The sequence below is a fragment of the Drosophila navojoa genome, chromosome 4, assembly GCF_054131105.1.
Source record: "Drosophila navojoa isolate 15081-1374.11 chromosome 4, UAZ_NAV_1.0, whole genome shotgun sequence".
Taxonomy (NCBI): domain Eukaryota; kingdom Metazoa; phylum Arthropoda; class Insecta; order Diptera; family Drosophilidae; genus Drosophila; species Drosophila navojoa.
Window position 1 is genome coordinate 291,397 of NC_142892.1, and position 11,232 is coordinate 302,628.

Genomic DNA, 11,232 nt, shown 5'->3' on the forward strand with positions numbered 1-11,232 from the left:
TCGTATCCATTTTTCTTGACGTCACTCGTTTTCGCAAAATATTAAACTTCAATTTAATTCCTGTATAACTAGCCAAATATACTATAAAAAAGTTTTATTTGTGAACACTAAAAGGATGGTAGGTTTATATTGATTAATGCAGTAATTTCGTTGTGTATTTTGCTTGTTTTGTGAAATTTTCATTTGGCGTGGTCGGCGGCTGCGGCAGCTGCGATGCGTGCGCTGCAAATTGTATTTCGAAGTTAATTCGTCATTTATGTATGTTTATGTGAATTTCCATTATGAAAATCATAGTTGGCTATTTGCTAAAAACTGAACGTATAATTCGGTACAGAACAAGTTACATTTTAAGCCGTCGTACAATTTTCTCCGCGTGTGTATCTACACTTGTATATATTACATGTACATACATATGTATGTACATATATACATATATGCATGTGTGTATAGATAGATATATATGTATGTTTAGGGATTAAACATTTTGCCCTATACGTATATATGTATATCTTTATAGCTATATACTAACGGAGTGACCTTCAATTTCGGTATTTTTGAACTTGCAGGGAAGCAACGATAGAGCCTCCAGATCGCCACGTTCGGATGACCAGCGCGATATCGGCGAAATGCCAGCTACAAAGCGTTCGCGCTCAGACTCGGGTAAGTGTTTCGTCTGGTCGGGGATGCACATAATTCCTATTAAGCATATAAGTATATATCAATTGAGTATATATATATATATTTATGTACGTAAGTTTATCAAAGAGCAAGATAAATATATACATATATATGTAGGTAAATGAAACGCAAGGCAACAAATCAAACAAAAGGAATATATGTATATACAAATATCATTTATTATAATTTTTTGTAAACATATACATTTGCATACACATCTCTCTCTCTCTCTCTCTCTCTCTCTCTTTACTACTACTTCGTTGCATTTAAAGGGCCAGCACAGACGTTATTAAATAATCGGTTTTTCTTTTTGTTCTGCTTAAGTAATTGCAGACTTCATAAACGCACGATGATCTCAAGTGAGGTGAGGTGAGAGTCAAACAAATAACCAATACGAATACGAAACAAATATCGAAACAATCAAGTCAGTCCAAAGAACACGCGCGATACTCGAAACTAATTGCGAATCAACTCGTGCCCACATAATACTATCAATATGTGCCGTCATTATGAGAGAGTGCGAAGCACAAGAACAAAATATCGCCAAATATACCTAATATAATAAATCAACTAATACCTAAACAAGCATAGGCATATTGCTTGGCAAATAATATAATACTTATTTAATGTATTGAAACTAGGGTACAGCCAGAATGTATGTGTGTATGTATAAAAAATAGTGAATCTTCGCCGCATCAACACTGAATCGCAATGATCAAAAACTAATCTTAAAAGCATATAACTATTCTCTCTCTCCCTATCTCTCTCTCTCTCTCTATTTCTTCTATATATATATTCTTTTTTCATTTATTTTGTAAGCGTTTTTTCTTATGTTTGTTCCGACCAAACGACTTGGTTCTTTTGACTCGCCAATCGAAAATTGACATCGATCAAGAGATGCCCTATATAGAGAGTATTGACCAACCGCTACTACCCACCAAGATACAACAACAACCGAGTTACATTTACTTGCTTTTAACAACATTTCTTGCCGATTTCAACGTCTACGTCGCGGTTCCCGCACCCTGAGCTGCGTTGTCTTCGTCTTCGCCTTCGTCTTCATACAATGTGCTGCAACAACGCGTTGGACTGATCGATTACTATACTTGAAATACCGCAGAATAATTGAAATATAACATTATAGTTGGGCGCGTGACTTGAAATGTCTGAATTTGCACACAAGTCGTGAGTGCTACCACACTACCTATAAATCTTACACGCGCCCATCCTTAACACACAATTCAATCATTGCAATAATGCATTGCTAGATTTTTTAGCAAATTAACAAATCCAACGTCCGATAGTTTAAAGGCTTCAATATATTTAGTGCTCAAGTGTCTAAATATTTACATGTATTATTTCACAGATCTAAACGATTTTTAATGTTGTAGATTTTTATTTAGTTAGCACAAGTAAAAAGAAACGCAAAGAAAAAAAAAAGAACAGTACATCAAAATATTTACAGTAATATATAAATAGTATGACTACACACACATATTGAAAAACATACACACATGATTAAGGTACGGCGGAAAAACTTAACCAACTTAAAAACATATTGTTGCTCTTATTATCGTTTCAGCGTCTTGTTTTTCTTTTTATTTTTCTCTTTTTTATCACTGAGCAATGTAATGTGTGACCATTCAAGTCAATATACCACGCCCCCAACTCATGGAAACCGTATCGAAACGCACATATCTAAGGTCGCTTATAATTTCTATTTTTACAAATACATTTACAGGAATTGTGCACACCGTTAAGTTCAGCTAGCCAACACCAACGACCTATATATATTAACTGGGTTTGCATTTTGAATCCAAATATTTTTTTTTTGGTCTTAGTGGAATTTTTCAGTGTGCACAGCTCTTAGTATTTTCTTCTTTGGTTTCGATTTGTGCGGTGACGATTTGCCGGCTGGATGTCCGTTGGAAGAGTTTAATTATTTAGATTGATATACTCGATATAACTGCATTTATCTCTTAATTACCATTACACAGACACAAACACTGTTGTATTTAGCCTACGTATATCTAAAATTCTTTAACCTAGTCTAATTTATGTTTAAATTTTACGGGTGCTTTCTTTTTATTCTTGCATTTTCCAGCCTTTGCGAATGAGAAATCAAATGCCTTGCTATCTGTCAGACACTATTACGCAAATCCAAATCATCTCTTTTTTTTTATCAAGCAAACTTAACAAAAATTAATTGAAAGAATATTTATAATTGTGATGCAAAAGATGACCGATAACGTAATGCATCGATAGCTTTTAACTGTCATTGTGTTGTAGCCTCTCGATTGAATCTGTGTGACTGAATCATCTGCCGGTCGGCAAATGGCCCGCGTACAAGCAGTTCCAGACAGGTCTTCCCCAAAACACAGTTACATCTATATATGCATATATAAAAACTATATATGTATGTACAGTTCGCCGGCCAGCAAAAGTTTTTATAATTAATAATTTTTTTTTCTCTATTTTTTCCTTTTTGTCTTTATCTTTCTTGCAGGCATCGGTTTTTGTTTCGTATCGCTTCAAACTGTTACTTTAGCAGCTATTGCTCAAGTTACACTTTGAAATCGACACAAAACTCATGAAAACAGAATTCAAATCAAACTAAACTAAAGAAAAGAAAAAAATTGCTTAAACGATCGCTTACCCCTGATCGGTTCACTGAATGAGCCCATTATCCAAACATCACATGAGATGCACTAACCTGTCTTCCCAAATTCTAGGCAAGTCGGCGGACACGAAAATTCCCTACCTTTCGCAGCCATTGTACGATCTGAAACAGACTGGCGATGTTAAATTTGGACCTGGGACACGATCCGCTCTGCTGGGGTTACTGGGAGGCGCTTTGCCCAAGCTGACATCGGAGCAACATGATCTGGTTAGCAAGGCCAAAAAGTATGCCATGGAGCAGAGTATTAAGATGGTGTTGATGAAGCAAACACTCGCTCATCAGCAACAACAATTGGCCACCCAGCGCACCCAGGTGCAAAGACAGCAGGCGCTAGCTTTGATGTGCAGGTAATTGAAGAAATATATAAACAAGTTTTGTCAATTAATAACTTTCATGATGCAAAATCTGGAGATTATTTAGTGAATAACTTCTTTGCGTATCCAGTGTTTCGCGTTACTGAAGCTGGAGCAACACATGTTGTTAACTGTGCAGCTTAGCTGATAAGATCTGATTTCAAGTGTATCACAAAGCTAGGCCTTAGCTCCATTCTGCCTTCTATTGACATCTACTTGCTTTCAGAGTCTACGTGGGCAGCATTTCTTTCGAGCTCAAGGAGGACACAATTCGAGCCGCCTTTACACCCTTTGGACCCATAAAATCCATAAACATGTCCTGGGATCCCATTACACAAAAGCACAAAGGCTTTGCATTTGTTGAGTACGAAATACCAGAAGGAGCGCAATTGGCGCTGGAGCAAATGAATGGCGCTCTGATGGGTGGCCGAAACATCAAGGTGGGTCGGCCAAGCAATATGCCACAGGCACAACAGGTTATCGATGAGGTACAAGAGGAGGCCAAGAGTTTCAATCGCATCTATGTGGCATCTATTCACCCAGATCTGTCGGAGGAAGACATAAAGAGCGTATTTGAGGCATTCGGACCTATTCTCTATTGTAAGCTAGCTCAAGGCACATCTGTGCACACGCATAAGGGCTACGGCTTTATCGAGTATGCTAACAAACAGGCCATGGACGAGGCCATTGCCAGCATGAATCTCTTCGATTTGGGCGGACAGTTGCTGCGGTAAGTTAAAACTATATATATAGCCTTAATGAGATTGTAATCTCTTGCAATTCTCTAGTGTTGGTCGATCTATTACGCCACCAAATGTTTTGTCCTGCCCTGCTACAAATTCAACAATGCCAACGGCTGCGGCTGTTGCTGCTGCAGCTGCCACAGCAAAGATTCAAGCTCTGGATGCCGTCGCTAGCAATGCAGTCCTGGGCTTGGCGCAAAACACACCCGGCCTAGGAATTGCGGCCAAGGTGAATGCTATGCCCGTTGTTAGTGCGGTTACTTCGGCAGCAGCTCTGCATCCAGCCCTGGCGGTGCCTACGGCGCCAGCCGCCGCTTTGTTGCCTCCAGGCATGTACCAGGCGCCTGGTTTGGGTGGTCCCAGTTTGTTAGGGGTGCCAACTGGCCTGCCTACGCTTCAGAGTGTGGCACCCACGCTACCGCCTCCAGCGCTGCTTGCAACGCCGCCATCAGCTGTTGCTTTAGCAGCCGCCGCTGCGGCGGTGCCCACTGCGGTTTCAGCTGTGCCTCTTGGAATCGTTGAGGGAAGCAACGGAGCGCCAGTTGTTTTGTCAGCAGCCGCAAACAATGCTGCGGCCACTGCAGCAAATTTGTCTGAGAATATCAAGAAAGCGCAGGAAAAGCAACAGGAGGAGCTTCAAAAGAAGTTGATGGACGAGGGCGATGTGCAGACGCTACAGCAACAGGAGAATATGTCCATCAAGGGACAAAGTGCACGTCAGCTGGTGATGCAAAGGCTTATGCGGCCACAGGACTCGCGTGTCATCATCTTGCGGAATATGGTCGGACCCGATGATGTGGACGAGACTTTACAGGAGGAGATCCAAGAAGAGTGCAGCAAATTTGGCACGGTGAGTCGTGTTATTATCTTCAACGAAAAGCAAACGGAAAACGAGGACGATGACGAGGCAGAAATTATTGTGAAAATCTTTGTGGAATTCTCAGCGGGTGTCGAAGCTGTACGTGGCAAGGATGCCCTCCATGGGCGTTTCTTTGGAGGACGTAGAGTGGTGGCCGAACTATACGACCAGGCGCTTTTCGATCAGGGCGATCTCTCCGGCTAGGAGGAGGAAACTAAAACAGCGATTGCATCTTTAGTCTTAACAGATTCAGACCTTTCTTTGGCAGCAAAAGCCTCTTTTTTACTTACTCTAGAACTCAACTAAACACTTATTTATTACTTGGCGAAGAAAGAGATTGTACATTTTTTGAGCAGTATCTATTTTAATATAATAAACAGAATAAAAAAGAAGCGATAGAGGTATTATAAACAAATCCCTAACGGTTGTCGCCAGTTCTGTATAAAAATAAGCATAATGCATGTTCTGCAGTTACATATAGTAACAAAGCATAAAACTAACAAACTGTAAATTTTATTAATTTCTGCGCTTAAAACTTACAATAAAAACTAGTTTCCCATAAAGCAAACTCTATACTTTATTTGTTTTCTGTTCAAAAAGTTTTTCGAAATTGAAATTGGGTAATCGATTTTCTAAGCCGTCAAGTAATCGAGAAGCAATAGAGCCGATACTCTGTTAGCGTTAACAGGATCAGTTGGCAGTGCCACTGGTCAGTGGCAGTGCCAAAATAAAATTGTATGTTAGTTAACAGCGCTCCGTGGATTGCGTTAACAGACTTCAATTTGCGTTAGCGCAGTGAAAGAAGAAGCATAGTATGAAAGAAAAATAGAAAATATGATGCCAAAAAGTGAATAATCTAACTGATTCGGCCGTAAAAAAAAAAAAACAATAAATTTGTGTTTGTGTGCGGCGCAGCTGGAATGTTAGCGCGTTCCAAACATTGTTGCGCCTTCAATCAATCGCATTCAGAGCCAGTTAAAGACATTTTTGACAAAGACATCACAGCAGCAGCAACAGCAACAATCATCGACAACTGGTTGCGACTTGCGTAGCCGTTGGAGAAAAAAAAGGTACATGTAAAAAAAAAAAAAAAAAAAAAAAGCGAATACGAAAACGAATATAATTTTGCTCCTTTGTTTATGTTATTAATATTGTGCTAAACTTTTTCGTGCGCGTGTAGTGTGTATATGCATGTGTGAGTTCTGCACCTGCTGCACACAGCTGATATGCTTTACGACGGGGGCTGTTGATGATGTTGGCCACAAATTTCTCACTGGCCTTGCCTTGATAAGCCCAGACTGGTCGCACATACGCACACACGCATACAGCTTCTAATAGACAATCCCAATAGTTTTTTGTTGTTACAGTGTATATTGACATGGGCACGCACATAACTCTCTTAATATATATGTATGTATGTATATGTATGTATGTAGTATACAATTCTGTTTATATTCAACTTGAAGCAACTGCATTTGCTTCAATCCGTTATAAGTGTCATTTGCTTGGGCTTTGGCTTTGCCAACTCTTTCGGTGTTGTTGATACTCGATGTGCGTCGTGTGTCCTATGTTCACTAGCTTTCCAACACACATGCACGCACGCAGAGATATGTATTTGTATATATGTATGTATATACGCACACTGTTGCAAGTAATTGTTTCAACATATTACGTAATTTGTCTCTGGCGGCACCCCTCAAATTAAATTTAAGACATTTTACAATCACGTGTAGTACGATTTCAGCATTTTTCTTAATTTATAATCAATAGTAAAATTCGGATAAACTGGCAAAAACTTTGGATTATGGCTTCTGTGTCGACGATCCTGGATTAAGAAACCATTCAATTTGCGTACTTACATAGATAAATCCTTGAAATGCACGCAAAGTCCCATCGGATAGCTTTCTTTTATATACATATACACATATGTGTATATATATTTGCAATTTAGTTTATGGTAATTATTCCTAAACGTTTTACTGCCTGCAGTGATGAGCAAACTCAAAATGTATAATACTTATTATACACGCATATATTCAAATAAGACTTCTATCAACTTCTTTCTGCCACAATATCCGAAACGTTCCATTGGCTGTTCAGCATTATATATGTACATATGTATGCAGGACCTGATAATTCAGATAGACATCTTAGACATTTTACTGGTTGTTTTCTGTTTTTTTGTTCAATTTAGACAATATTTCAAATATGACATCATGTTGGCGCTGTAGTCAGTGTTTGAATAAATCAATTCGTAAATTCCAGTATTTCTCTTTCTAACTATATCTGAAACGAACGGATTGTCTTGTAATACTGTTGTATTTTCCTATCCCAGTGGCCTGCATCACAGATACAGAATCAGAGACGCAAAAGCAATCCGCAAAGAAATCGCTTCGGATTGATATCATTGAGACACAGCGCAGAAGCATAATAAAAGAATATTAGAAATAAAGTCGAATTAATTGTTTAAGATGAGCTGCAAGGTGCGGCTAATGGAGGATGGGTCACTGGACGAGGAGCCGTTAACACTAAAGGAGATCGCTTATCAGAAGCTTTGTAACAATCTGGACATAATCAGTGGCTATACGGAAAGCGGTCAACGTACACTGAATGCAGGCATTGTCCTAACAAACGAGATATGCGATGCATTTCTGGAAAATTACCAACGCTTCCATAGACCACTCGATGATAGGGTGATCAATTTATTTAGCGACATCCGTCGCACATCACTAAAAATTGTAAATCTGCGGTATAGCACGCTGACCAGCCAAGGTGGGTATTAACGATGGACTTATTGGTATAGACTATTTTGCTAACCTCTTCCTCTGTTGATTTTGCTTTTAGGTCTGGAGACGCTTATGCGTCACAAACTATTCGCCTTGTCCATGTGGTACTGCGATAAGATCACAGTGCAATCACATCACCTGCTTGCCCATTATGGGGACAGTTTGCGCTCGTTGGAGCTGGGCATTAGTTCGCATCTGCTGCAAAATGCGGAACCCAATGAAAAGGAGCCGGTTGACTTTCAATTGACCTGCCCACATTTGCGCCGTCTGGTGCTCAATGGCGTGGTCATGCATCATCGATTGCAGTTTGCCCACTTGCAGGACCTCAGTCACTTGGATCTCACATCCTGCGTGCTAGCGAACTTTAGTCTGGAGGCGCTTGGCATGCTGCCCAACCTGCACACGCTCATTCTATTTAATGTCTGGCCCATTGCTAATCAGTTGCATGCGATTTGCTGCTTGCGTCGCCTTACCACTTTGGATATTTCAATATCGAGTTCGGGCAATGGTCATGGCGTTTATGATCTGCCCGATCAGACGCTCGTTATGCTCATGGATAATTTGCGTCATTTGACACACTTAGATATCTCGGGCACGAATTTGGCGGGCAATGGCGTGGCCACCAAGGAGTCGACGAGTATGAATACCAAGACAGAGCAACACTTTGGACCCACCGATATACCGGGATTAGCGTCTCGTACTCAGCGCCCGCTACAATTTCTTGGGCTGTATCACACGGCGCATTGGGCGTGCAAGCGACACGATATACCCGCCCTGGAGGTGGCCGGCGATGCCAATGAACAGCAAATACTCACAGCGGCACGTTACTATCACGACAGACCGGTGCTGCTGACAAGGGTAAGAGCGAGTCGAATTCAATAGTCATCTAGCCTATATACTACCATCTTCTCCTCTATGTTTCTCGTAGGTCCTGAATGATCTCTATCATCTGTTTCGATTTGAGAACTGCAAGGACATACACACAGCGCTGGATGTCGTGCTATGTGCTATGGATAGGCATCTGAAATTCAAGCACATGCAAATATCGGGCAGGTATGTACGTGGCAGAAAGTCTCTTTAATATGAAAATGCAATGTTTTTATGACTTGGTTTTAGTTATTGAGTATAAGTCGAATTTTTAATTTAATCTGTATCTCTTGCTTATAGCGCCACACTCTTCTACATAGTCAAAGGACGCGATCGTTCAAAGTTTGGCACACTGCTGCGCAATCATATTATAAGGACCCTACTCAATGGCATGGAGATGCATCTAACAGATGATACAATGCTGCGCAATGGCTATCTAACGCTGACGCAGTTTCACATGCCAGTCGATGTGGTAGGTCTTTAGGATTCCACTCTGAGATTAATAATACTTACTAATAATCTTTTTGCAATTGTCAGCTCTTTGAGTATGAGCGGCTTATTAAGATATTGCTGCATGGTGTGTCAAAAACGGAGCAGGAAGGCTTTGTGCAACGCATTGCTATATATTTGCTGAACACGCTCGCCTGTCAGGTGGATGGTCGGCAGAAACTATTCCTAGGCGAACTGGGAGTGGTCAGCGTAAGGCTATATAAACCAACGATATCCACGTGAAATATATATTTATCGTTTAATCTGTTCGCAGACAATGCTGACACTCATCAAAGATCGGTTAACACGCTCAGTTTTTGATGATGTCATGGAAGTGGCGTGGTCGACCATGTGGAATGTAACCGATGAGACTGCTATTAATTGTAAGAGATTTCTAGACGGACGCGGCATGGAGTATTTCCTTAAGTGTTTAAATGTGAGCCATTAGCACCATCGCAACTTAATTCAATTTGAATGCCTATTTTCAATATGTCTTCCTATAGACCTTTCCCGATCGGGACGAGCTTTTAAGAAACATGATGGGTCTGCTGGGTAATGTGGCCGAAGTTAAATGGCTTCGCCCGAAATTGATGACACAGGAATTTATTGAAGTGTTTGCTCGCCTGCTTGATTCAGTGAGCGATGGTATCGAGGTGGGTCAGCTTGGTGGTGGAAGACTAGCCAATGACAATCCTAACCAACTGCGCTTCCAGGTCAGCTACAATGCGGCTGGAGTGCTGGCGCACATTGCATCCGATGGCCCCGATGCGTGGACTATCAAGACGCCAACACGACAACACGTCCTTGAACGCATGGTCGCTGCCATTCAGCGTTGGAACATCAAGAGTGAACGGAACATCAACTATCGCAGCTTTGAACCTATTTTGAGTCTGGTCCGCTGCTATGAGACGCCCGAATGCCAGCACTGGGCCGTCTGGGCGCTGGCCAATCTTACACAGGTGAGAGAGGGAGGAACTCTATGTAAAATCCTTTTGTAAACTCATCGATTAATATTTCTCAGGTCTACCCGGATAAGTATTGCCAGCTGGTGGAGCAGGAGAATGGCATACAAATCCTAACAGAACTAATCGAGCACGAGAGCCCTTACTGTGAGATCAAGCGCATAGCTCGCTTGGTCATCGAGCAATGCGACATGGGCATAGAGCGCATGGTGGAGGGTTAAATCAGATATAATGGACTGTCGTCTAGAATTACGATAGGTTCAAGTTTGTTGTACTGTTTTGTATGTGTTTCTAGAGGCAACAGCGCAAGTGTTATATCGTTCAGATTCTTCCTCGATTTTTATGTTTACTTAAACAAGAGAAGCAAAAAGAAAAAGAAAAGAAAACAAAAATATTTTAAAAATATGGGAGTAATTTAGCAAAGCGTGTTTAACTGAGAGTTAGATAAAATAAAATGGAACGCTAAATATATCTATTATAATAAATATTATAGTTTATATATACGGTATATAGCTATATATCATGTTGTAAGCAAACGAGCGATTTTTTTTAAGACCCTGTCGGAAAAACTGTAAATATTGTTAATGAAAAAAGAAAGAAGGAAGGAAAAGGCAAACGATGTATCTGCATATTAAATAGAAGAACTTTAACTGATTCCATACAACGGAAGTCTTTCGTATATCTAAATATATATATAAATATATATATTTATAAATTAGTATTAAAATTTAGCTATTGAATATGTCTGCTCGATTTGTTTTCTTTTTTATTTCATTTTAGAATTAGAGTTAAAAAGGTAGGGTAAGCTGTATGCA

At 40.3% G+C, this 11,232-nt stretch overlaps 2 protein-coding genes across 15 annotated transcripts; both read left to right on the forward strand.

Annotated features, from left to right (window-relative positions):
• Window positions 1–95: 95 nt before the first annotated feature.
• hfp (Poly(U)-binding-splicing factor hfp) lies at window positions 96–5,881 on the forward strand. 13 transcript variants are annotated; one of them, XM_089259716.1, is made up of 6 exons: window positions 567–660; window positions 1,003–1,047; window positions 2,261–2,381; window positions 3,411–3,705; window positions 3,938–4,441; window positions 4,500–5,881. In XM_089259716.1, exons 4-6 carry the CDS (start codon window positions 3,590–3,592, stop codon window positions 5,515–5,517), a joined length of 1,638 nt encoding a protein of 545 aa, XP_089115842.1. In that variant the 5' UTR covers window positions 567–660; window positions 1,003–1,047; window positions 2,261–2,381; window positions 3,411–3,589; the 3' UTR covers window positions 5,518–5,881. The 13 variants fall into 13 exon arrangements, with proteins under 13 accessions (XP_017957181.1, XP_089115842.1, XP_089115843.1 ...); XM_089259717.1 differs by having other exon boundaries at window positions 1,003–1,042; XM_018101692.3 differs by lacking the exons at window positions 1,003–1,047; window positions 2,261–2,381 and adding an exon at window positions 96–118.
• A 203-nt stretch (window positions 5,882–6,084) lies between these two features.
• Window positions 6,085–11,081, forward strand: LOC108651798 (protein zer-1 homolog). Of its 2 annotated transcripts, none has more exons than XM_089259997.1 (9): window positions 6,085–6,383; window positions 7,649–8,085; window positions 8,158–8,957; window positions 9,028–9,152; window positions 9,267–9,438; window positions 9,504–9,665; window positions 9,730–9,891; window positions 9,959–10,414; window positions 10,477–11,081. In XM_089259997.1, exons 2-9 carry the CDS (start codon window positions 7,785–7,787, stop codon window positions 10,636–10,638), a joined length of 2,340 nt encoding a protein of 779 aa, XP_089116123.1. In that variant the 5' UTR covers window positions 6,085–6,383; window positions 7,649–7,784; the 3' UTR covers window positions 10,639–11,081. The 2 variants fall into 2 exon arrangements, with proteins under 2 accessions (XP_089116123.1, XP_017957180.1); XM_018101691.3 differs by lacking the exon at window positions 6,085–6,383 and having other exon boundaries at window positions 7,508–8,085; window positions 9,959–10,108; window positions 10,169–10,414.
• Window positions 11,082–11,232: the final 151 nt, after the last annotated feature.